The sequence below is a fragment of the Capsicum annuum genome, chromosome 3 (genome assembly GCF_002878395.1).
Source record: "Capsicum annuum cultivar UCD-10X-F1 chromosome 3, UCD10Xv1.1, whole genome shotgun sequence".
Lineage (NCBI taxonomy): Eukaryota > Viridiplantae > Streptophyta > Magnoliopsida > Solanales > Solanaceae > Capsicum > Capsicum annuum.
Window position 1 is genome coordinate 6,904,881 of NC_061113.1, and position 25,423 is coordinate 6,930,303.

Consider the following 25,423-nt stretch of genomic DNA (forward strand, 5'->3'; position numbering starts at 1 on the left):
GGAAAGGACAAATATAAGTAATTTATAGGTGGTAGTAGTTTTAATTCTTACTTATTAAATTAGTATAACAGTTGGATTAATTACATGACCCGTAGAATATTGCTTTTAGCAAATTAAAGATTACCTCCAAATATTCCTAATTTAAGCATTTCTCGTGATCCTCACATGACTAACCCAACACTAAATCTCATTCTTTTTAGGTTGTAATTATAAAGTTGTGAACGACTGTTAGAGAATGCTACATCTTTTTATCATCATAATATAATTTCTTTCAAAATTTGACTATTTGTCCCTCCATTATATTGATATTTTAGAAATGTCCTTGATCGAGTAAATAACTGATCTATGAATGAATGGATCAGATCGACTTAAAAAATGAAAAGATTTGTACATATTATACGTTTCATTACCACATTATGAAATATCGTTAGATATAAATACGTTAGATGCATGTGTCTCGATTGGTGGAATAGTACCTATATCTATACCAAAAACCATGTACCCCAAATTAAAAGACAACATGCAGAATATGGTTAGAACATTAATTGATGGGTCATGAAAAATAGTTATGCTGCATATATTAATAGGTGAAAACTTATACGCACTCGGTGTATATAGTAAATTAATACTCTTTATAGTGATTAAGTAATTAATTAAGTAAAATAAATGTTAATTAATCATGGTCAAGTAACATGAATTCTAAATTCAAATACATGACATGCATGTATTAACTCAGTGTATACACTGGGTACGTGTAAATTTTACTCCCTCAGTTCCATTTTATGTGTCATCATTTCCTTTTTAGTCCGTTCCAAAAGGAATTTCATGTTTCCTTATTTGGTAAATATTTAAAAACACAATTACACTTTTACCTTTATTGAATTCACTTAATTAAAAAAAAAAAGATAGTAGCACATTTTTTTATGAAGGACAATTTAGTAAATATTATCAAATCTTTCCTTATTTTTTAAACTTCGTACTCTGTTAAATGGCAACACATAAAATGAAATGGAGGGAGTAACCTATATTAGTGTATTTTACTGCAATCTGTTGCTACATGTAGCTGGTCTCCTATATTCCAAAGTCACATAAAAAAGTTTCTGTTTTGTTTATTTTCCTTTAATGGGTCTGAAAAATGTGGTCGGAGATTCCCTAGGCCCAATAGATTCATCCCAATCTCTTCTTTCTGAATTTTTAGTTGTTTTTTTTTTTCACATTTCAATAATAATTTAATGTTTGATATGATTTTCTTTTTCACAAAATAGGAGGTGTTTACAATAATTACTAAATAGTAATTGGTAGCAATACAATATTTAAGTATAATCACGACTAGAACAGAAGTTTCTCCCATCGCGAAATAGAAAATTTATGTTATAGAATATAATTTTTCTACCTATTTTCATCGAACCAATTCACTGAAAAATACATGATGGGAATAGTTAAAACACTGAAAAGTTTCCTAATTTTTACATGTAAAAATATTACTATTTTTTCTTTTCTCACTAATTCAATTAAAATATTTATGAAAATATATAGCCGCCTAACAATTTTTATTTGAAAATTTCAAATGATAAAATAGTGCTTTTTACTAGTGAATTTGGTTGAGAATATATCAGTATAAAAGTTATAGAAATTTAAGTTGCTAGCCACATAGCCATGGAACTTCATTTGCTAGTGCTTGATATGATTTCTCTTGAATCCTATTTCAAATACTTGAAAACTATTTTTACAGGGCAATAATATTATATATAGTACTAATGCATGTTTCATGAAGTGCCCAAATCTTGTTTTGGAAAAGAAAATCCCTTTTCAGAATCAATATAGAAAAAAAGAATTAGATATAAAATTCATCATTTTACTGCCCGTGGTTTACAATAATTTTCTAATAATTTATCATTAAATAAAATTAGTAACATATTTTTATTGTTTAGTGATAGAAATTATCTATCGCTAGCTTCTTCTTTTTTTCCTTTATTTTTTGGTAGTGTGCTAAGAACTAAAAAAAAGTCATACATATTTTTGCTCTTATCATATGTGGAAATAGTTAAAGTAATAAAAAGAGAAGCGGGAATATTAATTGTTTAGATCGATAAAGGAAAAGGAAGAAAATAAATTTATGGAAAGAGTAAAGGTCCATTTTATCTTTAAATTGAAACGGTGCCATTGCTAGTGACGGGATTGAGTTGAAAGATTTTTCAAATTTAATGTTGTACAACGCCCCCCCACCCCACCCCCACCCCCAATCCTCAATTTAGAATAAGGTTATTTTTTCTACAAATAAATAGAAGAGAAAATGGTCAAAAGTCCTTAATTTTTACCTCGAATTTTAACTACACACTTATACTTTGTGGGGGGGGGTCTGTGACCCTCCTGAACTATTTTAAAGTGAAATATTTACACCCTCAAAACTTACATAACAAGAGAGTGTATTTCACTCTCTTTAAAGAGAGTGAGAACGAAATTATTTATTAAAATAATTTTAATTATTACTTTTTCTTATTCATTTTCTCCCGTCTTCTTCTTCTCTTTCTCAAAACAAAAAATTCTAGAACTCATTAATGGAGTTTCCTTACCTTCCCCATCTCCAATTTCATTTTCTCATCTTTCTTGAACTCATTAATGGTGTTTTTTGATAATTAGAAAAGATTATTATCGGAAACAAAAAACACTTGAACTAAGGAGGTAAGAAGATTTAACAAAGTTTAGATTCTTATTCATTTTCTTATGTGAAGTCTTGGCGAAGCTGCATAACCCATTTATCCAATTTCCTCTCTTTTTGTTCAAGATCCGCCATTAATGGCAAGCTCAAAGTTTTGAACTCCAACTCGACGTAGATAATTTTCACAATGCTCAAAGCTTTTAACTCACAATGCCATATATAATTTCCCCATTTCTCCAATTTCCTCTCTTTTTGCTCAAGATCCGCCATTAATGGTGAACTCAAAGCTTTGAACTCCAACTCCGACGTATATAATTTCCACAATGCTCAAAACTTTTACCCACAATGCCATATATAATTTTCCCATTTCTCCAATTTACTCTCTTTTTGCTCAAGATCCGCCATTAATGGCTAGCTCAAAGTTTTGAACTCCAATTCTGACATATATAATTTCCACAATGCTCAACGTTTTTACCTCACAATGCCATATATAATTTCCAACATAACTCACAATGCCATATATAATTTAATACAAAATTAAATTTTAAAAATTAACTACAAAAATAAAATGTGGTTGAAGAAGAAAATGGAGCAAAATGGAAAATGGGGAAGAGAAAAGAAAATAATAAAGTTAAATAATTAATTTTTTAGAGTAAAAAAAAGAAAATAAATGATGTGGCAGCGAGTGCAGCTCACTGCCTGAAACAATGTCTGGACATGAGCTTTTAGAGGTGTAAATATTCCACTTTAAAATAATTCAGGGGATCATAGGACCCCCACAAAGTATAAGTGTGTAATTGGAATTTGGGGTAAATATTGAAGGGAAGGAGACTTTTGGCCATTTTCTCTAAATAGAAAAATATTACATTGAAATTCAAATAGTAAATTATTATGTATATTATCTTTCTCAATATCTACATAGGTTAAATTTATTTTCATGAAAATTGATAAAATATATGGAGTAATTAATAGTAATAATACTTTAACGAAATATTAGAAAAAATAAATTAAAGGGTAGTTGACAATGATGATGACTAATGCTTAATGATGGTTGGTGGTGATGATGGCTAACGATGTTTGTTGTGGATACTTGATAGTGATAGTTGATAGTGATGATGACTGACAATAATGATAATCAACGATAATGATAGTAAATGGTGAATTGAATGTTTAATGATAGTGATCAATAATGATAATCAATGATAACGCCTGATAATTGTGTCGGTTAATGGTCGATGGTGAATTGATTATTGCAAATGTTGGCGACGTTTGATTGGTGATCATTGCCATATCTGGATGATGGAGGTGACTGTGGTAATGGTGATTGATAGTAATATGATATTGTAAATGATGGTTAGTGATGGTGAAAATAAATTGTGATGAATATGGACAATAATAATAGTTAACAGTATAATAGATGATAATTGCGACATAGTTATAGCAGTGGTGAAAGTACTATTATAATGGTGGTGAAATACGTACTTTTTTACGAGTACGTACATAACATCTTAACTTAATAATATTAAATCTTAACTTAATAATATTAAAGTTTTGATCATATAAATCTTAATCATTCCAATTTCAACCTATAACTATGGTTGATGAACCAAGTTCAATAAACCAAATATCTACTGACCTACTTACAAAGCAACAAGTGTCACTCAAAGAGCAATGAGAATTGCATGCATGGCCCCTGAATGGCTTGAATAACGTGAAATACATAAAATCATCATTATTATACCATTTGGAATTTGCCATTACAACTTTTAATTTTTGTTCCACCTAACTCTGTGCAATATTACAGAAGGAATACCAGTCTCGAGATTGTTATGGTTGAATTTAATATCCTTCATTTACTCTATTTGCCTCTTTCTTCAATTCTCACAACTGTCCTCTCCCTTTTTTCCTACCTTTAAAACCCCCATCATCATACCATACAACAGTAGAAGTAAAAACTTACCATAATTTTCTTGTGTGTGTGTAAGAGAGAGAGAGATAGAGGGTATAGTTAAGTGTGAAGAAAATGGCAAGGTGGAATATAATGTTTGTGTTTGTACTTGTACATGTTGTCACTGCAAGAAACATTCCTCAAGTGGCCAAACCTAATGAACCTGTGACTCAGGTTTGTTCTTTCTTTATATGTTAAAAAGGAAAACATATTACTTATATATTAATAACGATTTAACTTATGATTATTTAAAATAACAGGAATTACCAAAGAAACTTGTCACTAATCTGTCACTTAATAGCCTTAGTTAACATGATTCATTGAAATTAAAATTCATCGTTAAATAGGATTAACAATGTATTTTTACATTTAGCAGTGAAAGTTGTTGCCGTTGATTCATTTTTTTTTTTTTTTTTGGTTTGTACTTTGTACTACGTAAATATACAATAAGAGCACAAAAATACGTTACGTTATCACGTTACTTATTACTTGTTGAGATAGGCAGTTTGAGTTACCATATTTTCCAGCTTAGTAATCTCACTTTTCACGGGCAGTAACTATTTTTTTTAACGATATATATATATATATATATATATCTTGACAGTGTAAAAATTTCTCTTGTATTGTTAGTGTATAAAAATTAAACTTACATACTAAATATTATATTATATTGTTGCTATTTCTAAAAAAAGTAGTTCCTGTTTTGTCTATTTCGGACTCAGGTTCAGCATCAGGGTGCAACGGTAAACACCGTGGTTATAAGTACAGCACCAACACCTAGCGCAGGACTTGATGACAAAAAGAATTTCATCTCATTTGGAGGGGTTGGTGGCTGGGCAGGAATTGGTGGCTATGCTGGTGTGTTGCCTACTTTTGGTGGCATTGGTGGCGCTGGTGGAATAGGCGGTGCTAGTGGAATCGGAGGGCTAGGTGGTCTTGGTGGACTTGGTGGTGGTGCTGGTGGCTTTGGTGGTGGTGTTGGAGGACTTGGTGGTGGTGGCGGTGGTGGTGGTGTAGGTATTGGTGGTGGAGTTGGTGGTATCGGTGGTATCAAACCCTAGAAAATTTTAAAGTTATTGCATGCATGTGTAATATTATTATCCTATGTTTGTGTCAAGTGTACGTCTAGTGTTTTGAGGTTTTCACGTATTACTGTATTAATTAGTAGTATTTTCCTAGGGATATGGTTTTCATTTCCAAGTTATTGGAATTGTTGGCTTGATTTGTTTCTAAGTTAATGGTGTATTAGTTACTGGCTGAAAAAATATTGCTCCTTTTTTTTTTCCTAACTCAAACTCCTACTACTTGGATACAACAACAACAAGTACCCTTTTACAGGTAAGGTCTACGAAAAGTAAAGTGTATGCAGACCTTACCACTACTTCGAGGAAATAGAGAGGCTAAACTCCTACTACGTGGATGGATGTGGTCATTATATTTTTCCTTCTCGAGTATGCGTGTTTATAAACGAAATACCAAAAAATAAACGAAAAGGAACGAGTAACCAAATGCATAAAGGTTCTGATTCGAGCGAGGGCACCCAAAAGGGAGAGGTGAAATAAGATGAGTTTGATTGAAAGTTTCCACATAGGCAGATTCAGAGTTTGAAGTTTATGAGGTCCTATAATGACCTCAAGCTATATCATAATAATAATAATTTAACTAGGTTGATAGTGAAATATTTATTTATATTCAGATTTGTTAATATATATATAAAAATCTGAGCTAAAATTATTGAATTCAAGTGAACATGTACACAAGCCTCAAAATGCGCCCCTAGAAGCTCCACAATTCTGAATCGCAATGAGAAAAAAAATTCAATCAGATCAATCGAGAATTTCATCATCTGTTAGTTGAATCAACCAACTGATTGACCGAGAGTGTTCTCAACGATAATGCATGGTAATCTCAATACTATATAAATCATCAAAATATGAGCTAAGTTGAAAATTAATAAGGAAATCTCAATTTTCCCAATTTAATGATAAGTCGATAAGTTTATTTTGGAATTGATTTTTCATGTTATATTCTATATACTCTATGATAACATTTGTAGCAATAGAAAAATACCAAATAAATTAACACATTTTTATGGACAGGTTTGACCGTATTAAAAGAGATGTCATTTCAAATTAAACCATGCACTTAACAGAAAAATGCTCTATCATACATGCCTCTTGAAAACTAGTAGTGTTGAACAAAGAATTATCAAGGGTTCGAGTTCCTCTTTCTCTTTTATTTTTTTGCTAATTGAATAGATTTTCTTTTTCTTGTGGTTTTGCCGAATCTGCTATCCGAAAGAAAAGGGAATGGTCGGCTATTCCACCTAGCCAAGCCAAAAACTTAGATTAGATCTATATGAATTAGATAAAATAAGTTGAAGAAAAAGAACAAAAAGAGAAACTTAAGAAGATTTCAAGATGTACTCTCATAATTAGTGGAATCTGGAGAGGTAGGATGTACGAGGACCTTATCACTATCTTTGTAGGATAAAGACGTTTTCAATAGACACTCGACTCAAAAGAGCATTTGAGTATACGTATGAAATTGAAATAATACCGACAAAATTCGCATTATTCTCGTGGAGATAGAAAGCTTCACACTTTTTAACCAACACGTAAATTCAATCTTCACTTTGTGCCCCAACTTTAATGACAAAATAAATAGTGTCAAGTATACAAAAGCAGCTAATAAGGCAAAGATTATGTAACTTTACCCTAACAATGTCCTTTTTGTTACTTAAAATATGCTCATACTAGTCTATTCACGTGAACTATACGTAGTTTTTCTACATATATATATATATACATTGTCTACTCAACAATTATGAAGCATTCAGAGTTGTATTCAAAAATTAAGAAACAATATGGCTCGATTGTTGTTGTTAATGTTGGCATTTTTCTTCATGATGAACATTAATATTGATCAAATTTCAGGTTCTTTGGATTTTCCTCTTGATCTAGTGGTTCTTCCTTCCCCAGTTAGCCCCGCGCCTGCACCATTTATTCCTGGTGGAGGTGGTGGCGGAGGAGGTGGAGGAGGCGGAAGAGGCGATAAGGGAGGTGGTTATGGATATGGAAGTGGTAGCGGTTCTGGATGGGGAAGAAGTGGTGGAGGCGGTGGTGGTGGAGGAGGAGGCGGAGGTGGTGGAGGTAGTGGTAGTGATCGAGGACGAGGACGTAAAGGATCAGGCCAGGGTGGTGGTTGTGGTGAGGGCTATGGTTTTGGTGGTACTGGTCAAAGTATTCCAACTCCAACTTCGAGTCCTAGTATCAAGCCGCCTTGGATGACGAGGAAAGTTATACCAGGGTTTTATTAGTCACTAGGGAAAAATGTCATGTCCTTAATTGTAATATGATGCAGTAATATCTAATAAAATTCTCTTTTGTACTACTACAAAAGAGAGATAAGGCATGGTATACTTATGTTTACTACATGTTCATGTACCCTTGATTATGAATGAATTAAACCTGTCAAACGGGCCGGGCCGGGTCAAACCGACCCATTTAATAAAATCGGCCTAGTTTGATCCGACCCGATCAGCCCATGAACTGTAGAGTCCCGGATCCCGTACCGGATTAATTTTTTGGTTGGGCCCGGTTAACCCAGCCCGAACCAAGCCCGGTTCAGGTTCGCTGATTAACCGGCTCGGCCCAATTGTCTTTTTAAAAAATAAAAAAAATGGAAGATTTGGGCCAAACTAGCGTTGGCCCAACGGCCGTTTTTGGGTCCAAATGGCTAGTTTGAGCCCTTTCATTAAAAAAAAAATCATTTAAAATATTTTATAATCCAAAAAAAAATCTATAAATACCCTACACCTTCAAATCATTTTTCACACAATTTTTCATTCTCTCAAATCTCAATTCTCAATTCTCAAATATTCTATATATTTAATTTCCTAAAGTGCTGATTTTAATTTTTTAATTTTGCGATTACAAAATATGAGTAGAAGTTTCTAAAGTTGCAACCTTTGGATACTTTCAAAATGTGGTATTGTCGTTCCATCTCTTACATTTAATTTTTATTTAGTGTATTAATTGTTGAATATTTAATTTTATTATATTTATATATTTTTAATTTTTTTAGTTTAATTTATATTATGAATAAATTAAGAAACCTCGCTACTAAAGGTGTTAAAAATTTTGTCCCAGAAGCGGTAGTGGTAGTAAAAAGCGAATTACTAACGGTAGAGGTACTTCAAGTAGTAGATATACCCGTGTGTCTTCGCCTCCGGTACCGCTTGGTACACCTTATGAGGAAGAAATAGATGTAGGTGCTCACGATATGGATTATGTAGAAGCTCAAAAAAAATATGGTATAGAAGAAGAAAATGAAGTAGATGCAGTTAATTTAGACGAAGTGATGAAAATATTGGTGAGACACCCGCAGTAGGAAATGTCAACGTTAGATCTGAATCGGTTAATCTCCCTCCTCGTCCTCCCCATGCCCCAAGAGCTCGTAAAACAACTAGTATTACATGACAATTTTTTGAACGTATATCAGATACTGAGGTGCAATGCAATATTTATCAACAAATATATAAGCCTAAAAGTGGAGGCAAGCAAGGGGTACGGGTACGTTAATGAGACATATAGGTGATGCTCACAAAAGAGAGTTAATAATTGCACGAGGTGGTGGGGATGTTGGTGGGCCAACGCAAACTAGAATGGACCCAGTAACCGGTCAGGTAATGAAGAAGTATAATAAATTGAGGGACCAGGAAGAAATAGCTAAAATGGTACCTGTGGGTTGTTTGCTTTTTAGTTTTCCTTCTTCTGATGTCTTTATTCATTATATTCAAGCAATGTATAATCCTATGTTTAGTGGTATTCCTAGAAGTACTTGTCGGTCTGATATTTTTAGACTTCATTTACAATATTATTTTTATTTATCAATATTGTTAAAAAATATTCAATGTAGATTGTCCCTAACTTCTGATCTTGGTAGTGCTGTAAATAAAAATGATTATTTAACCGTTACTTGTCACTGGATGGATAGTAGTTTTGTGATACAAAAACGTATTCTTGTTTTTTATATGATGAAGATCATAAACATGCTGGAGATTTTATTGTTGATTCTATTGTTAAAGTTGTCAAATTTTATGGTATCAAAAATAAAATCCTATGTATTGTTTTTGATAATGCTTCTAAAAACAAGACTACTGTAACAAAGTTAAAATCTAAGCTATCTCCGCCATTACCTGGAATTTTTCATATTAAGTGTGCATCTCATATATATAATTTAATTGTAAAAGATGGTCTTGAGCTTTTTGAGCTTTATATTGAAAAAATCCGTCTTGTTGTTGGTTTTATTCAAGGAAATAATCGAAGAAAAAGAATTAGAGAATTTAAAGCTAAATGTCAAGAAAATGGACTTGCACCGATATTGATGCCTGAGGAAATTGATATTAGATGGAATTCTATGTATGATTTTTTAAAAACTTGTTATAAAAATAGAGTTCCTATTACACTAGCTTTTAAATCAATATTGTGGTTCATTAGCTGATTCTGCTAATTGCATACTCATGATTCTGATTGGGTTGTAATTAATGATCTTGTTAAGTTTTTAGAAAAAAATTATGTAGCTACAGTTGAATTTTTTTATGCTTATTATCCTACTGTTTGTAATATTTTAGCATATATAGCCGATATTTCTGGTTTGCTCAAAGAATATAAAAATAAAGAAGGTTATAAAGAAGTTATTGGTGTCATGTTTACTAAATTTTAAAAATATTTTTTTCTGATTTCCCCTATTTACTTGGTTGATGCTATGCTAAATCTGTGCATGAAATATAATACTATGTGCCACTTTAGTACTATTATTTATGCTAACTTAGAAATAAATACTAACAATGATTCTGAACAAGTACAACCTGATTTTTGGACGGCTATGAGTGATGCGAATGAATATATAGAAAAATTATACTTCCTCCGTTTAAAAAAGAATGACCTACTTTCCTTTTTAGTCCGTTTAAAAAAGAATGACCCCTTTCTTTTTTTGACAATACTTTAATTTAAACTTTCCACATGACATATTTATGACCACAAGATTAAAAGGCATTATTTTGGTACATTTGACACTACTTTAATTTAAAGCCACAAGATTCAAAAGTTTTGTTTATTTTCTTAAACTTTGTGCCAAGTCAAAGTAGGTCATTCTTTTTTAAACGGAGGAAGTATAATCACTATGCTGATTTAGTTGATTTAGCCGTACCTATAAATATCACTCCAACTGTCACTCCTCATCCTCCCGAGGAGCCATCACCTTCTAAAAGGCTGACACATAGTGATTTTCCTGATTCCTTTTATGATTTACCTTGTTGGAATAGTGTTGATGAGAGAGCTTACACATCAACTTATCGGGAAGCGCTTAAATATTATCTTCGATCACCGCTAGAGGATCGCAGACGACGAATCAACACATTGGATTGGTGGAGGAGTAATGAAACACAATATCATGTGCTTTCAAGATTAGCTAGAGACATCTTGAATGTTCCAATGTCAACCGTTGCATCAGAGAGCGCCTTTAGTCAGGGACGACAGCAACTTGGAGACAACCGACACTCATTGGGAAGCAATGCAATGAATATTCTGGTTTGCCTCAGAGATTGGATTGGAGCGGAAAGAAGAAACCAAGGAATAGAACCGGAGTCGAATGACGAGCAAAAACTTGAAGAAATTATGTCTTCATGGGAAAACTCAGCAAAATCAAGTCCAATGCATGGTTTTGCCCCCGTTGACTTTGACTATCTTATGCAAGTTCCCGTTAATATTAACATGAATGAGTTGGATAAAATGATGCATAATTTGTAGATTTTTCATTCAAGTAAATTATAAATTTTGGATCATTTCAAAATCAATAAATTTCAACATTCATTCACTCCTTAGTCCTTACTTTGTAATTTTTTTCATTTAATGATTTAAATTGAATTTCTAGTTTAAATTAAAAACTTACTTCTAATATATCATTAATTTACTACCAAGTATTATAAATTTATTATATTAAGTAGCATATGTTTTGTATATTTGTGTATATATCTTCTATAGATGTGTATATTTAATGTGTATATGTTTTATAAATTATATATATATATATATATTGTAGTATATGTTTTATTTAAAGTAGTACATGTATATTGAATGGTACATATACATATGTATATATCTTCTATAGATGTGTATATTTAATGTATACATGTGTATATGTTTTATAAATTAGTATATAACTATATATATATATATTGTAATGTATATATACTGTAGTATATTTTATTTAAAACAGTACATATCTATTGAATTGTGCATATATATATGTATATATCTTCTATAGAGTGTATATTTAACGTATACATGTGTATATGTTTTATAAATTAGTATATAACTATATATATATTGTAATGTATATATATTGTAGTATATGTATTGTAGTATATTTTTTTAAAAATAGTACATATACATTGAATGGTGCATATATATGTGTACATATCTTCTACAGACGTGTATATTTAACGTATACATGTGTATATGTTTTATAAATTAGTATATAACTATATATATATATATATATATATTGTAATGTATATATATTATAGTATATTTTGCTTAAAGTAGTACATATACATTGAATGGTGCGTATATATGTGTATATATCTTCTAGAGACGTCTATATTTAACATATACATGTGTATATGTTGTATAAATTAATATATAACTATATATATTGTAATGTATATATATTGTAGTATATTTTAGTTAAAGTAGTTCATATACATTGAATGGTGCGTATATATGTGTATATATCTTCTATAGACGTGTATATTAACGTATATATGTGTATTATGTTTTATAAATTAGTATATAACTATATATATATATATATATATATATATATATATATATATATTGTAATGCATATATCTTGTAGTATATTTTATTTAAAGTAGTACATATACATTGAATGGTGCGTATATATATGTGTAATGGTGTATATGTGTATATATTTTTTAAATTCTAATGTAGTCTATACTATATATATAGTGTATATATATTGTTTAACGTATTTAAAATGTATATAGGTGGGTATATATAGTGTATATTGAATTTTTTTTGACCTAGTTTGACTAGATTTTTAATCGATTTTGATCAAATTTAGGTGGATTTGACCGGGTTAAATTAAATGGGTCGAGTTAGGGCTATTTTAAAATTTTTTACTGTTGAACCCGGACCGACCCATCCCACTTAACCCCAACCCAAACCCGACCCAACCCACAACCCAAATAAATTTAATGAGCCAATTCCGAGTTGACCCAGCCCAGCCCACTTAACACCCTTAAAATGTGATCTTGTAAGTTGTGTATATGAGCATGTGGTTGATGTTTGGAAATTGCAATAAAGAAAAAAATTATTGTAATGCAAAATTGGAAATATAAAATTAAAAGAAGTACGTGTGACTTATTATTTAAAAATTTTTGATTGCCCAGAGTTAATTTTAGAAATGAGAAATCAATTAGAATCTCTCAGATTGATAGGTTTTGATTTTGGTTTTAGTATATGGTTTCAATGATTAAAACGACAATTATATGTCAGAATTTCTTCTCTTTCAATTTCTTGCAAGCAAAAGGATTCAAAACAAATTAATATGAACTGATTAAGTTAATATATTAAATCCTGCTCCCCTCTCCTTACAGTTGAGTGATTTTCAGATTTTTTTTTTGTTGTTGTTGGTCATTTTTTTCTATTTAGAAATATCACCTAGAGTGAGAAGAGTGTAATTTTTTAGGACACAACAATACTTTCATAACAATTTAACTGTCTGATACTTCTATTAACATAAAGTTAAAATATTAACACCCTTACCTTTGAATCCTTCAGTCTCGAAATAAAATTTAAAGTAGGACCTATTTGTCAATTGCTTGAGAGATTTAACTTTGTTATTCGTTACAAATGTAATTAATTATATGATCCATGTTCATACAAGATCAATAGAAGATTTGTAAATAAAACACTAGAAAGTTTGTTGATCGAACTATGATAATTGGAATAAAGGCATACCAGACTTTCGTGCGAAAGACAAAACAACAAAGAATTCTTCTTGCATTTTTCCATAAAATCATTTTCTCTATTCAAATTATGCATATATCCCGTAAAATAGTGAATAAACGAGCTACATGTGCTAATACTAAATCTAACAGGTATCATTATATAAATAACCTTAAGTTCAGGGGTACTCACGAAATTTACAAATTTCTCACAAGCCCATCACATTACCACTATAAATACTTTCCCCCAATCCCAAAGGCGGGAAAAATCCGAAAGGAAAATTCATACACAGAGGGAGAAAATGAAGAAAAACTCAAATTCGAATTCCGGCAGAGATGTACAAAGCTTAATCGAAGCTATCAAATCTTCCGGTGTAAGATTTTCTGTCTAATTTCGGTTAATATTTTGCTAAAATTTCGTTTTAGCAGTCAAATTTCAATAAATATTTTGCTAGGATTTCGTTTTTCTCTCAAATATCAGTTATTATTTTGCTGTAATTTCGTTTCGGCTGTCGAATTTGTTAATATTTAGATATATTTTCGTTTTCACTGACAGTTTTTGATTAATTTGTATAATTTTTTGCGTATTTCAGAAGTTGTTTTGCTATGATTTCGTTATGATGAGTTGCATTTTGATATGGAAATAGTGTTACGTTGTTATCAGGTCTAATTTCTCACTTTAGATGCCGTTATGTTGCCTGTATAGAGGTCAACTTGACTGATTTCAGTTTTAGTTTTTGGTCAAATTGACTGATTTCAGTTTTAGTTTTTGGTCAAATTGACTGATTTCAGTTTTAGTTTCTGATTGCTGTTATATTTCAATTAATTTGTGTAATTTTCCTGGTATTTCAGAAGTTGTTTCGCTTTAATTTCGTTATTTTGAGTTGCAATTTGACAGTAGAAGTAGTTTTAGTTTGTTTTAGGCTTAGTTTCTCGCTTGAAGTGCCATATGTTGACTTTGTTGAGGTCAAATTGACTGATTTGAGTTTCTGTTTTTATCGCTTTTCTGTCACATTTCGACTAATTAGTGTAAATTTCCGCCTATATCAGAAGTTGTTTTGCTATAATTTCGTTATTATGAGTTGCATTTTGATAGAGGAAATAGTTTTCGTTGTTTTTTTAGGTTTAATTTTCCGCCAGTAGGTGTCCTTGTGTTGATTGTGTAGAGGTCAAATTGACTGATTTCAGTTTCTGCTTGTATCATTTTCACTATTACATTTTGATGAGTTTTATTTAATTTCCTCGTGTCAGAATCTGTTTTGCTATAATTTGGTTATTATGAGTTGCAGTTTGATAGTGGAAGTAGAGTTATGTGGTTTTTTCAGGTCTAATTTCCCACTTTAGGTGCCCTATGTTGATTACTAGTAATTTACATCTTAAGTTTGATTCGATAGTGTCCTTTCTGTCCCACAGGTTGTTGAGAATCGTGTTGAATTGCTGGATGAACTTGGCGAGCTAGACTTGACAGAGAAATCACAAGTGGCTTCTCTTATAGAATCCTTACAAGTATCCTGATGACTATTAGACATACTTTTCTTGATTTCACAGTGCAATGCATGGATTAATTGGATTGAGAAAAGGAGAATTTATATTTTCATTTAAAAAAGAACCATGAGGTCTCTTGTACAAACCCTGTTGCTGGTGGTAGGTGGGTAGGTATCCTGTGGAATTATGCTGAGCAGCACACAAGATGGCCGGATACAACGGTTATAGATAAAAGAAAAGAAATAGAGAACTCAGTTTGGCATTTTGTAAAGAATCATAAGCTGGTAACTACGTTGTGATTTTATCATTGCCATTTGTCTAGGGGTGAAACGATTTTTCATGGTTTCTTCTTTGCTGATGTTTAACTTGTTTATTTTTGTAAGCAAACATATCTCCTGATGATATTATGTAAAGGCTTTTTTAGAGCGAATACATGTGAGCTGCGCAAAAATAAGTCAGCTGCTCTTCCTGTTTCATGATTGGTGTTGCAACCAGATATATGTATTTATGGAAGATCTGGATCTCATTCTTCTGGTTTCGCAAAGCAGATTGTTTGATCTCATTTTAGTCGCTTCTCTCTGTTATCTGCCTTGACATTTTACTGGACACTCTGGGAAGACTTCACCTGTCTCGACATTTCTCAATGCAAATTGAACAAAGCCATTTTGCAAGTGGCTGCAAAATATTTGCCGTCAGACATATCTGCATGCCTAGGGCAGTTTCTAGGCCTAGGAGCCAAAGTAAGTGTTGCTGTATTCCTCATCTCCTTAATTAGGTAATCAGTATTCATGAATATATATATTGCTTATATTAAGTTCTTATTCATTAGGCTGCCGTATGGGGTAAAAAGCATCTACAGATGACGCTCATGTCGACTCAGGACTCACCTGAAGAAGAACATAGTAGCCTCTTTTATCAGGTTAAATATTACTTTTTAGTATACCAACACAATTTTCTGATTAATCTGGATTTGGTTTTACATTTTAAAGAGGTTCTCATCTATCCTTACTGTCCTTGAGATCAATCTAGTTGCAATTTTCGTTATTTGAATTTGAACTTTAAATCATAGTCCTTGACTGCCATAACATCAGAAGATTATAATTTCTTCTCTTGTGAAACCAGTGAAGGTACCTTTTTCTGTTGCTTTCATTATTTCCCTTGCATGTAGACCTTTTTCTCTTTATACTATGATTTTTTTTTTCATTCCAACTTGAAAAATCCACTGCATTTTTAGCTACAGTGTCTGCGTGGCAATATTAAGTACTAGCGCCACATGAATAAGCAAGAAAATGTAGTCAACCAACCAAGTACTAGCACCTTTTTCTGTAGTCACGTTTTTAGCATTAGACATTTAGCTGGTGATTGTTTTATGTGCCTCTGAATTTTCTTAAAATGTAAATTTCCTTAACTTTGAAATGCATGTAGTGTCTACAAGGCTATCTAAGTTGTACTTTTCTAATAGATATTGTTTTTTATCAGCTGCTATTGGATTTGCTTGGCTACTCTACCTCTATTTTTGCAGCTTTGACCAGATACCCCACTGCAGTTGACAAGGGGTTAATGTCTATTATTGAAAATTTCATCTTGGAGGAATTAAACCTTACGAAGGATTGCATTTTAGCGGTGAAGGTATTGATTCTGATTTATACTGGTCCTCATGTCGTGTTTCACATGAATACTCTTATTTTAGCCTTTTCCCCTCTTCTGTTAAGCACAAGTCCGTGTTACCCCAAAAATGTCATATTATTCTTCTATCACGGAGCTAAAGTTGTATTTGTGATACACTAATTTCTGTCATTACAATGCTGAAACTTGCTGCAGAAGCTTTTATTTGTCCAAGTACCTGGCGATCGGGTTAAACTTTTATTATAACTATTTTGATCTCAAAATCTGGGTCAAATGTTTTCCATTTTCATAGTAGTAGCATGAATAGGGTGCATGTTACTTGGCAACTATTTCAAGTAATGGGAACTCAAGAAATTGCTTGATTTCACTGGACTCGTAGTAGAACTATTAATTGAGAGATTTTGTCCAAACCTGTTCGTTGAAAACCACAATGATAAACTATATTTTAGAATTGAAAAAAATTTGTCAACTAAATTCCAGCAGATAAACTTCCCATAAAAGAATATTTAATTTAACCATACATTGACCACAATACAGGGCTTGGTCGTATGTAAGCAGGCATACCATCTTTTCATGCATCACTCATATCGTATTCCCTTTTCCTTCTTAATGACCTCTAGCAAATCTAATGCAACAAATAAATTATCTCCACTTTATTTGAACTGTTCAGAACTGTTTGCTGATACTATCTTTATTGCTCTAGGCAATTTCCTCACTTGGTTCAGACATACAGAAAATTGCATTGGAAGTTCTTGATGCTCTGATACGATTATGTAAAGTATATTCCCATGGCATAAACTGGGATGCTTATCTTAAGATGATAGAGGAAAGAAAAGTTTTGGATAATGAAGAGGCGGAATGTGTTGATCATGTTAGCAAGATAGTGAAATTTACGGTTGAGAAGTTGTGTGAGTTGGGCATCCTTGCAGCTAATGATGGAGGAAATCTTGTGAGCTTAATTAATTTGTCATGGAAAGGTGTGGTTAACTTACTTCAGCTTGGCAAGGGTTCTTTGGCTGTAAAGTTGAATGTAGGAGATATTATTCTGACTCTTATTTCTCTGGCTAATGGATCTTTGAGATGTGCGGCTGAGACTTGGTCATCCCCATTGAAAGAGGCCGTTTCTGCAATGGAAGCTAGAAGAGTGTTTCTTCCAGTCAAGTTTTACCTGATTAATGCTGTGCGAATTATCTCTCAGTACCCATCCGAGGCATTTTGTGTGTTCAAAGATATAATATTATCCGTCATAATGATCTCAACCTTCAGAATATTCCTCATTAAAGATGAGCTGCTCAAATTTGCCGGTGATGCAATTTCAGAAATCTTGGAGCCGACATCCTTTCATATGCTTAACTCTTTCCTTAACTCAACTCAAGTGAAATCAGAGCAGAAGTTTCAAATTTTGGAGTGGTTGTTTGGTGATGAAACTTATTCAGATAATGTTCCCTTAGGGTGCAAAATTAATGAAGCTAGTAGCATGAGTGCAATATTTTCTGTAAGTTCTGGCACTATGCATGGAGCGAAGATACTATTTATTGGTCGAGTAGCCGTGTTTGTTAATCTTCTGAAAAACTCACCTGATATTGAAGATGATGCAAGACTAGGGATGGCTAGAAAACTTGGATGGTTATTGTGCACCTTCACTGATAAAGATGTGTATTCTTCCATTCTTGTCTTGGAACTTCCTACAATGTCTCGTCCTAGTCAAAAACAAGAATCTGATGAGCCCCTGTACCATTTCATTATTAATGCCTTGAAAACCTTCATGATAGTTACCTCTTCAAGTCAAGCTTGGGGTGAAATAGAATCTTTTCTTCTTGAAAACCTTTTTCATCCTCACTTTCTTTGCCAGGAGATTGTTACTGAACTTTGGTGTTTTATTTCACGTCACGCTGACAAAGTTGTGGTAGATGACATGATTGAAAAGTTCTGCTCATTAATGAAGTACACTGAAGCTCCTGACGTTGCACTAAATCCTCATAGTCTGGTCAGAAAAATGGCGAGATTTCTGTGTGTGCTGGTTACATGTGGTCCGAATTCTATGGTAGATAAAGTTTATAATACAGTTGTTGGATATAACACATCACACCATTCATCGATTACTTACTTAGCCTTGCTTATGGAGGGATTCCCGCTCAATGCACTTTCAGAAAAATTGAGAAGTGAGGCAAAGCAACAAATTGTAACTCAATATTTTAACTTCCTTGAGAGTTTTGGGGGTAAACTTCCGATAGAAGGCGGCTCTGCTGTTTATGGTGCTCCAGTTTTTGCTCTTTCTGCCGCTCTGCAGTTTCGGTATGTGATCAGCTCCTTTTGCATGAATTAGATAAACACAAATGTCATTCTTGTTAAAAAAAGCACAGAATGTTGAAATTTACAGTTCAGTTTCAAAAAAAAAAAGTTGAAATTTACAGTTTTATGCTTATTGTGGAACAATATTTAACTATTTAGATTATTTCTTATTACCTGCTCTTAATGATAAAATAAAAGACTAAGAAAGTTGGCGTTTTATTTATAAAGCAAATGACTAACAAAGTTAGTGTTTCTTTTTGGCCTCTGCTTTACAATTGTAATAAATGTAGCTCTTACGTGACATTATCTATGCTTTTACTGTTGATAAGTTCAAGTAACCAACTTAGATTCCCTATGTTCCTTTTTTTCCGTTTTTCTTGTTGCAGCCTAATCAGCATATCAGATGCTGAGATGAAGACTATAAAGTTCCTTGTTGCTATTATTCACAAGTACAGAGATTGTTCAGACATTAAAATAAGGGATAAATACCGCAGGCTTCTTAGTGAGACACTTGGAATCATTTCTAACATGAAGCATTCATATACCGCGAATGAGTTGGAAGAAGTCATTTTGTCCCTTCAGAACCTCTTCATCTCCGGACCTGCATTATCAGATGGAAAATCATTTCAATGCAAACCGAACTTGTCATCTTTTATGGCTGGCCTTGGTAACATTGAATTGGATGACCGAGAGGACAATGCAGTGAGTTCAGCTGTGTGGGAGCTGTATCACATGTTGCTTAGAGAGCAACATTGGGCACTTGTTCACCTCGCTATCACAGCTTTTGGGTATTTTGCTGCCCATAGTAATTGTAATCACCTATGGAGATATGTGCCTCCAGATGCTGCTCTTTCGTTTGATCTGGCAACAGGAAAAGAAGCCGATGAAGATAGATTTATGTCTGAACTGAAAGCATTTCTTGAGAAGGAAACAGCATGTCCAAAGATAAGACCTTGTCCAAACACGGTTAACATGTTTGCTATAGATGGTCAAATGCTGAAAGAGACCTTTAAAAAGATAAAAGACGTTGATCCAAAGCTTATGGTCAGTGATCCCATGGAGATTGATAATGAAAAGCAACCCAATAGAAAAAGAAAGTTTCCTGACAGAGTTACCAAAGGAGTAGAATTACTGAGAGATGGCGTGAAGGTTATGGGTGCTGCTCTTTCTGAATGGCAGCATAACCAGTTCGACTCCACTGATATTCGAGACAAGTTCTTGACTCACTTCTTTCAACTAGAAGATGTGGTTACCCACTTGGCGAGCCTAGCTGACAGCGGCTAACTTCTACTGATAATTCACTTCTGCAGTGACTGATGAAATCATAATCAGGTATTTGCGTTGGACTTGATCTGTTATGGATAAAGGTGCATCTCTAGGATTATCTACAACTCTCTAAGTTAGTTTTGGATGTACTCTGGATAGCAAGGTATGATTTTCTTAGTACTTGTATTATTTTACATATATGTGAAGCAAAGTTCAGACTTGTCGTAGTCATAGCAAACGAAAGTACCTGTACACTGTTGGAGAAGAGGAATGTTATCTTAGTAAACATCTTGAAATTTCTTGACAGTATATGGGGGTTGAAAGTTTTTTCTGAGAACTTCTTTTCCGGTTTATTCATATCGTGACAAATCTTTTCCCATAGTAAACAGTGCACATTTGTTAATTTTGGCACCATGATCAGCTTGCCAATTTACTTATAAGGCAAAGATATACTAGATCACAATCTTACGTTCAAATTATTGCAGTGTGATCAGGGGAGGATTTAGGATGGGGCGATTATTTTTATTTATCTTGAGTCGGGGTTTATCGGAAACATCCTCTTTACTTCATCTGAGATGGTGGTATGGACTGCTTACATTTTCCCCTTCCTAGACTCCACTTTGTGGGAATACACTGGTTATGTTGTTGTTGTATAAGGTATTTATTTAATTTTTAGTGTGTATCTATAGACTTTGAATCCCCTTAACATAAGACTAGAGTCAGAAGTTGACTCAGTGAATATCATCCATTGAATGTGATCATCCATATCAATTTGGCCCGGTGGGATGTTAGACAATGCGATGATTACTAGATTGTATTGTTATAATAAAAGTTACTTTTAGAATATGACTTAACTGTAGATTGTATTTCACAATATATATTCCTTTTTAGAATATCTATTATTGTTAAAGTGATTTAATGACATAAAATAATAAAATTAAGAACAATAGACAAATTTTGGATTCGCCTGTGAATAAAGAAATGTGTGGCAAATGATGGCTAATTAAAGCACGTAGTATAAGTAGTTACACAAGTGACAATTAGCTTTGCAAAAGCTAATACATTTCTTCAAGGAAGGTTAAAAAAATACATTATTTCAATCTTGGAACATCGAAAAGATTTAATTCCATAGTCATAAATATAATATAATGATAGTAAGCTACTCTTGATTACATAATTTCCTCCCAGGAGAAACTACCAAATATTATTCATCAAATAGAACAATGCAAGTACTTTGTGTTTAATTTCATTTTTGTTCTTTCTACACATAACCTCTAACCACGAGGAATGCTCCATTCTCATTAATATGCCAAATGCACCTTTTGTTTGCACACCTACTCTTATCTCTCTCGTAATCAAAGAAAACCCAATTATATCCATTATATTTACCACTACCTTCATAATCCATGAAGCATGAGAACACATAATTATTACCACCTGATCTCGGGAGGTCAACATCGAATGTAAAAGTATCCCACCTGCCCTTTGTAAGTGTAAGTGGTGGATAATGAGCACCATTTCTGTCACACTTTAAATATAACGTAGTTTGATTGGACATCATATTATGGATCTCGACAGCCCATGTCTCTGGTGCAGGAGCTACAAATGAACAAGTGATGAATAAAAAAGACAGGACAAAGATTGGAATGTTTAGTACTATAGAAGAAGCCATTTGTTCTTGTTTGGCTTTTCTTGTTCATTTTTTGGGATTTTCTTGTGTTCTTTATATAGCACATAGTATTCTTGTTCTCAATCCTTGTAATGAATTAGTTTCTATCTATACAGTCAAAATTGAAAATGATATTTGTTCTCTTCCAAATTAGGGAAAATTTGATTTTATTTATCTTTATATTATTGCTTTGGATGAACATGGAATATCATAGTCCAACATTCATATTTAAAGTTTTTTTCCCTTTTAGCAAAGTATATTACTCGAATTCCTTTTTATATTAAATGAGAGAAGATTGTGTAGGATTTTCATAATATAGGGGTGTTAAGTCTTTGACTAAATTGGTTTTATGCTCCAATGTTGGTAAATTAATTCCTTGAGTTCTTCCCCTAATTTGAATCCAATTGATGGTGGAAAGCTAATAAAGAACGTAATGACGATTATGATGTATTCATTTCATTAATTAACAAAATTTAAATCAACTTTGTCAAAAAGCATTGCTCATACATACTCTATATATTCTACTTAGTATACAGCACAATAACATACTCAATATAATCCTACAAGATCTGGAATACATATCTTACCATATTTCTTATGATCAAGAAATCTTTTTAAAAGCCACTCTAAAAGAGTGAGACAATAATCATTTCCATTTTTATCTATTCCTTGTGGATGGAGAATTAGAAATAGTATTGGAAAATAGCGTTTAATTTCATAAGTTGTTAATAATAAACGTGGTGTTTGGGTATCACTGAAATTTGAATCTTAGACTTTAAGTTTTCGATCTATTTCATTTATAACGAGGCCACATCATTGAATGCTTCTTACCTTTTTTTTTACCGTTCAGTATCAATACTCCCTCCGTTCTATTTTAGTTGTTCACCTTACTAAAAATAGTTGTCCCACATTAGTTGTCAATTAATTAAATTTTTTTCATAATTACCTTTATAATTAATTTCTTTTGAAAGTGTGATCACTTAATTGTTATGGGTGAATTAGTAAAACTACCTATCTATTTCTGATTTCTTAGTAAGTTTGTTAAAAGGAAAAGTGAAGAGCTAATATGAGAGTTTTATTTTATACCATCTAAGAACATGAAAACTTAAAAGAAAAGACTAAAATAACTTGCAATAAAATGTTAAACTAGTAGTGTCACAAATTTCTTTGATCAATATCTGGCACAACTTAACATTTCAGTTAATGATGTCTTCTTTTTGATACATATATTTATTTAGAGATCTAGAAATTCATCCAAGGTAAAACTACCAAATATTATTCATCAAATGGAACAAAGTAAGTAAAAAAAAAAGAGAACATATACGGAGCATCCGGAGGATGGCCTGACTTGAGTTCAATTTCATTTTTGTTCATTCCAAGTGTAAAACCTAAGCAAGAGGAATGCTCCATTCTCATTGATTTGCCAAGTGCACCTTTTGTTAACACACCTACTCTTATCTCTTTGGTAATCAAAGAAAACAAGATTATCCACATAATGTTTACCAGCATCATAATCCACGAAACATGAATATACATAATTACCACCTGGTTTAGGGAGGTCTACATCAACTGTAAAAGTATTACTCTGACCCTTTGTTAGCGTAATTGGTGGATTTTGAAAACCATTTAAGTTACATTCTAAGTGTAACTTAGTTGGGAAGGATATCGTATCGTAGACAGAGAAGCTACAAATGAACAATTAGTGATGAACAAAAAAAATAGGACAATGTTTAGTACTCTAGTAGAAGCCATTTGTTTTCTTTATGTTTTTTCTTGTTCATTCTTTGGGGTTTTATTATAGCACATAATTTTCTTGTTCATAATCCTTGTAATTATTTAGTTTCTATGAATTTACAGTGTATAATTTGAAAAGGATATTTGATCTCTTCCAAATTAGGGAAAGTTTGATTATGAATATTTTATAGTATTGGTTTAAATGATTATGGAATATCAAGGTTCAAGATTCTTACTCGAATTCCTTTTCATTTGAAATAAATAATTAAGTGTTTGAATTAAAAATAAAGGGATATTCTTGATTTTATGCTCCAATTTTGGTAAATTCAAAAATTGCTGGAAGTATTTGTTTAAAAAAATTTATTTGTGAGCTGAAAATCATTTGAATTGCTCGTTTGAAGAAATTGTTAGGAACTACCATAATTGTGATTTATGGGATTCTATGGCTATAACAAATTTTACTACTATTTTATAGAATAGGATCTAATTACAGATCGTATAGTTATCACCGAAATGACTTAATTATTGATCATATTGCTATCAAAACATATACTTCTTTTTCGAATATCTATCTATCTATCATAGTTAAAAATGATTAAATGAAATAAAAATGTATTTTAAGAACAACAAAACAAGAAATATATTTAATGCTATGAATAATTATATGAATGCGTTATCGAGGGTAATGATATTCATTGAACATGAGAATGGACAATGGAATTGTAATTGCTCATATTTAATGTATACTATTAATTATAAGGATAAAAATGAAAAAAAAAATTAATTAATTCTATTTAGTTTTAGTAAGTGAACAACTAATATGTTATTTTTATTTTTAGTAAGATGACCAACTAAAATGAAACGGAGGAAATAACAATCATAATGTTAATCCTCAAAATCAATTCAACTTTGTCGAAAATGAGAGGAAATAAAATGACTTAAACTCTCGTAAATAAAAAACCCATAAAACTAAATTTTTTAATAAATAGTTTGAAATCACTTACCATAAGAAAATTATCGTTCTATATCTATTATTTGACTCTTCATATAGCAATATTGTTATAAACACTCAAACATGGGCAAATTAATGAAGGGTGACCAAAAAGTTTCAAAACTAAAAAGGAGTGACACAAATTTAAATATTGCGTAGAGGTGACAATTTTAAGATTAGTATCAATGACACTAATTTTAAAACTCTTAAGTTTTATTATTTACACAAAGATTCCTACTTCATATTTACACGAAGATCCCTGGAGCAACTTCGACAGTTGCTGCAGAAACTTCTAAAATTGCTGTAACACAACAATTAATAGTAGTTGTTGCTGTAATTGCCGTAGTTACTGAAGCAACACTCGTAGTTGTTGAACCAACTCTCGTAGTTGCTGAATCAACTCCTGTAGTTGCTGAACCAATTCCCGTAGTGCTGAATTTGCTAAATTATTTCTTCATTAATTTTCAAAAGAAATAGAAAATTTTCTTCTCATACTTTTCAATTTTTTTTTTTTAAAAATAATTCATGAAATTAAAAAAGGAAGAACGAAATGAAAGAAAAAGAAAAAGAAAAAGAAGAAAACAAGATGGAAGAAGAGAAAAATTTATATAGAAAAAAAAAAGTAAGAAAAAAAAGATGGAGAGAAAGAAAAAGAAGAAGAAAGATTGAAAAAGAAGAGAAGAGGAAAACTCTAAAATTTAAAATTTAGAGTTGGA

General features: G+C 32.0%; 3 protein-coding genes across 4 annotated transcripts; all 3 read left to right on the plus strand.

Annotated features, from left to right (window-relative positions):
- The first annotated feature begins 4,589 nt into the window (after positions 1 to 4,589).
- On the plus strand, positions 4,590 to 5,896 carry LOC124896975 (glycine-rich protein 5-like). The gene is made up of 2 exons (XM_047408977.1): positions 4,590 to 4,781; positions 5,330 to 5,896. The coding sequence occupies exons 1-2, from the start codon at positions 4,683 to 4,685 to the stop codon at positions 5,666 to 5,668; spliced, it is 438 nt and encodes a 145-aa protein (XP_047264933.1). The 5' UTR covers positions 4,590 to 4,682; the 3' UTR covers positions 5,669 to 5,896.
- Positions 5,897 to 7,473: 1,577 nt separating this feature from the next.
- LOC107852933 (putative glycine-rich cell wall structural protein 1) lies at positions 7,474 to 7,926 on the plus strand. Its single transcript, XM_047408107.1, has one exon. The coding sequence runs from the start codon at positions 7,474 to 7,476 to the stop codon at positions 7,924 to 7,926; it is 453 nt and encodes a 150-aa protein (XP_047264063.1).
- A 5,993-nt stretch (positions 7,927 to 13,919) lies between these two features.
- On the plus strand, positions 13,920 to 20,650 carry LOC107852936. Of its 2 annotated transcripts, XM_016697969.2 has the most exons (7): positions 13,920 to 14,018; positions 15,058 to 15,150; positions 15,735 to 15,869; positions 15,959 to 16,048; positions 16,609 to 16,758; positions 17,459 to 19,050; positions 19,434 to 20,650. In XM_016697969.2, exons 1-7 carry the CDS (start codon positions 13,947 to 13,949, stop codon positions 20,329 to 20,331), a joined length of 3,030 nt encoding a protein of 1,009 aa, XP_016553455.1. In that variant the 5' UTR covers positions 13,920 to 13,946; the 3' UTR covers positions 20,332 to 20,650. The 2 variants fall into 2 exon arrangements, with proteins under 2 accessions (XP_016553455.1, XP_016553456.1); XM_016697970.2 differs by having other exon boundaries at positions 13,975 to 14,018; positions 15,058 to 15,869; positions 15,945 to 16,048.
- Positions 20,651 to 25,423: the final 4,773 nt, after the last annotated feature.

Coding starts and splice junctions, on each gene's coding strand:
- LOC124896975 (XM_047408977.1), top strand. CDS start 4,683: ATGGCAAGGTGGAATATAATGTTTGTGTTTGTACTTGTACATGTTGTC. Junction 4,782..5,329: donor CTAATGAACCTGTGACTCAG/GTTTGTTCTTTC, acceptor TTTCGGACTCAG/GTTCAGCATCAGGGTGCAAC.
- LOC107852933 (XM_047408107.1), top strand. CDS start 7,474: ATGGCTCGATTGTTGTTGTTAATGTTGGCATTTTTCTTCATGATGAAC.
- LOC107852936 (XM_016697969.2), top strand. CDS start 13,947: ATGAAGAAAAACTCAAATTCGAATTCCGGCAGAGATGTACAAAGCTTA. Junction 15,151..15,734: donor CTCTTATAGAATCCTTACAA/GTATCCTGATGA, acceptor ACATTTTACTGG/ACACTCTGGGAAGACTTCAC. Junction 16,759..17,458: donor ATTGCATTTTAGCGGTGAAG/GTATTGATTCTG, acceptor TTATTGCTCTAG/GCAATTTCCTCACTTGGTTC.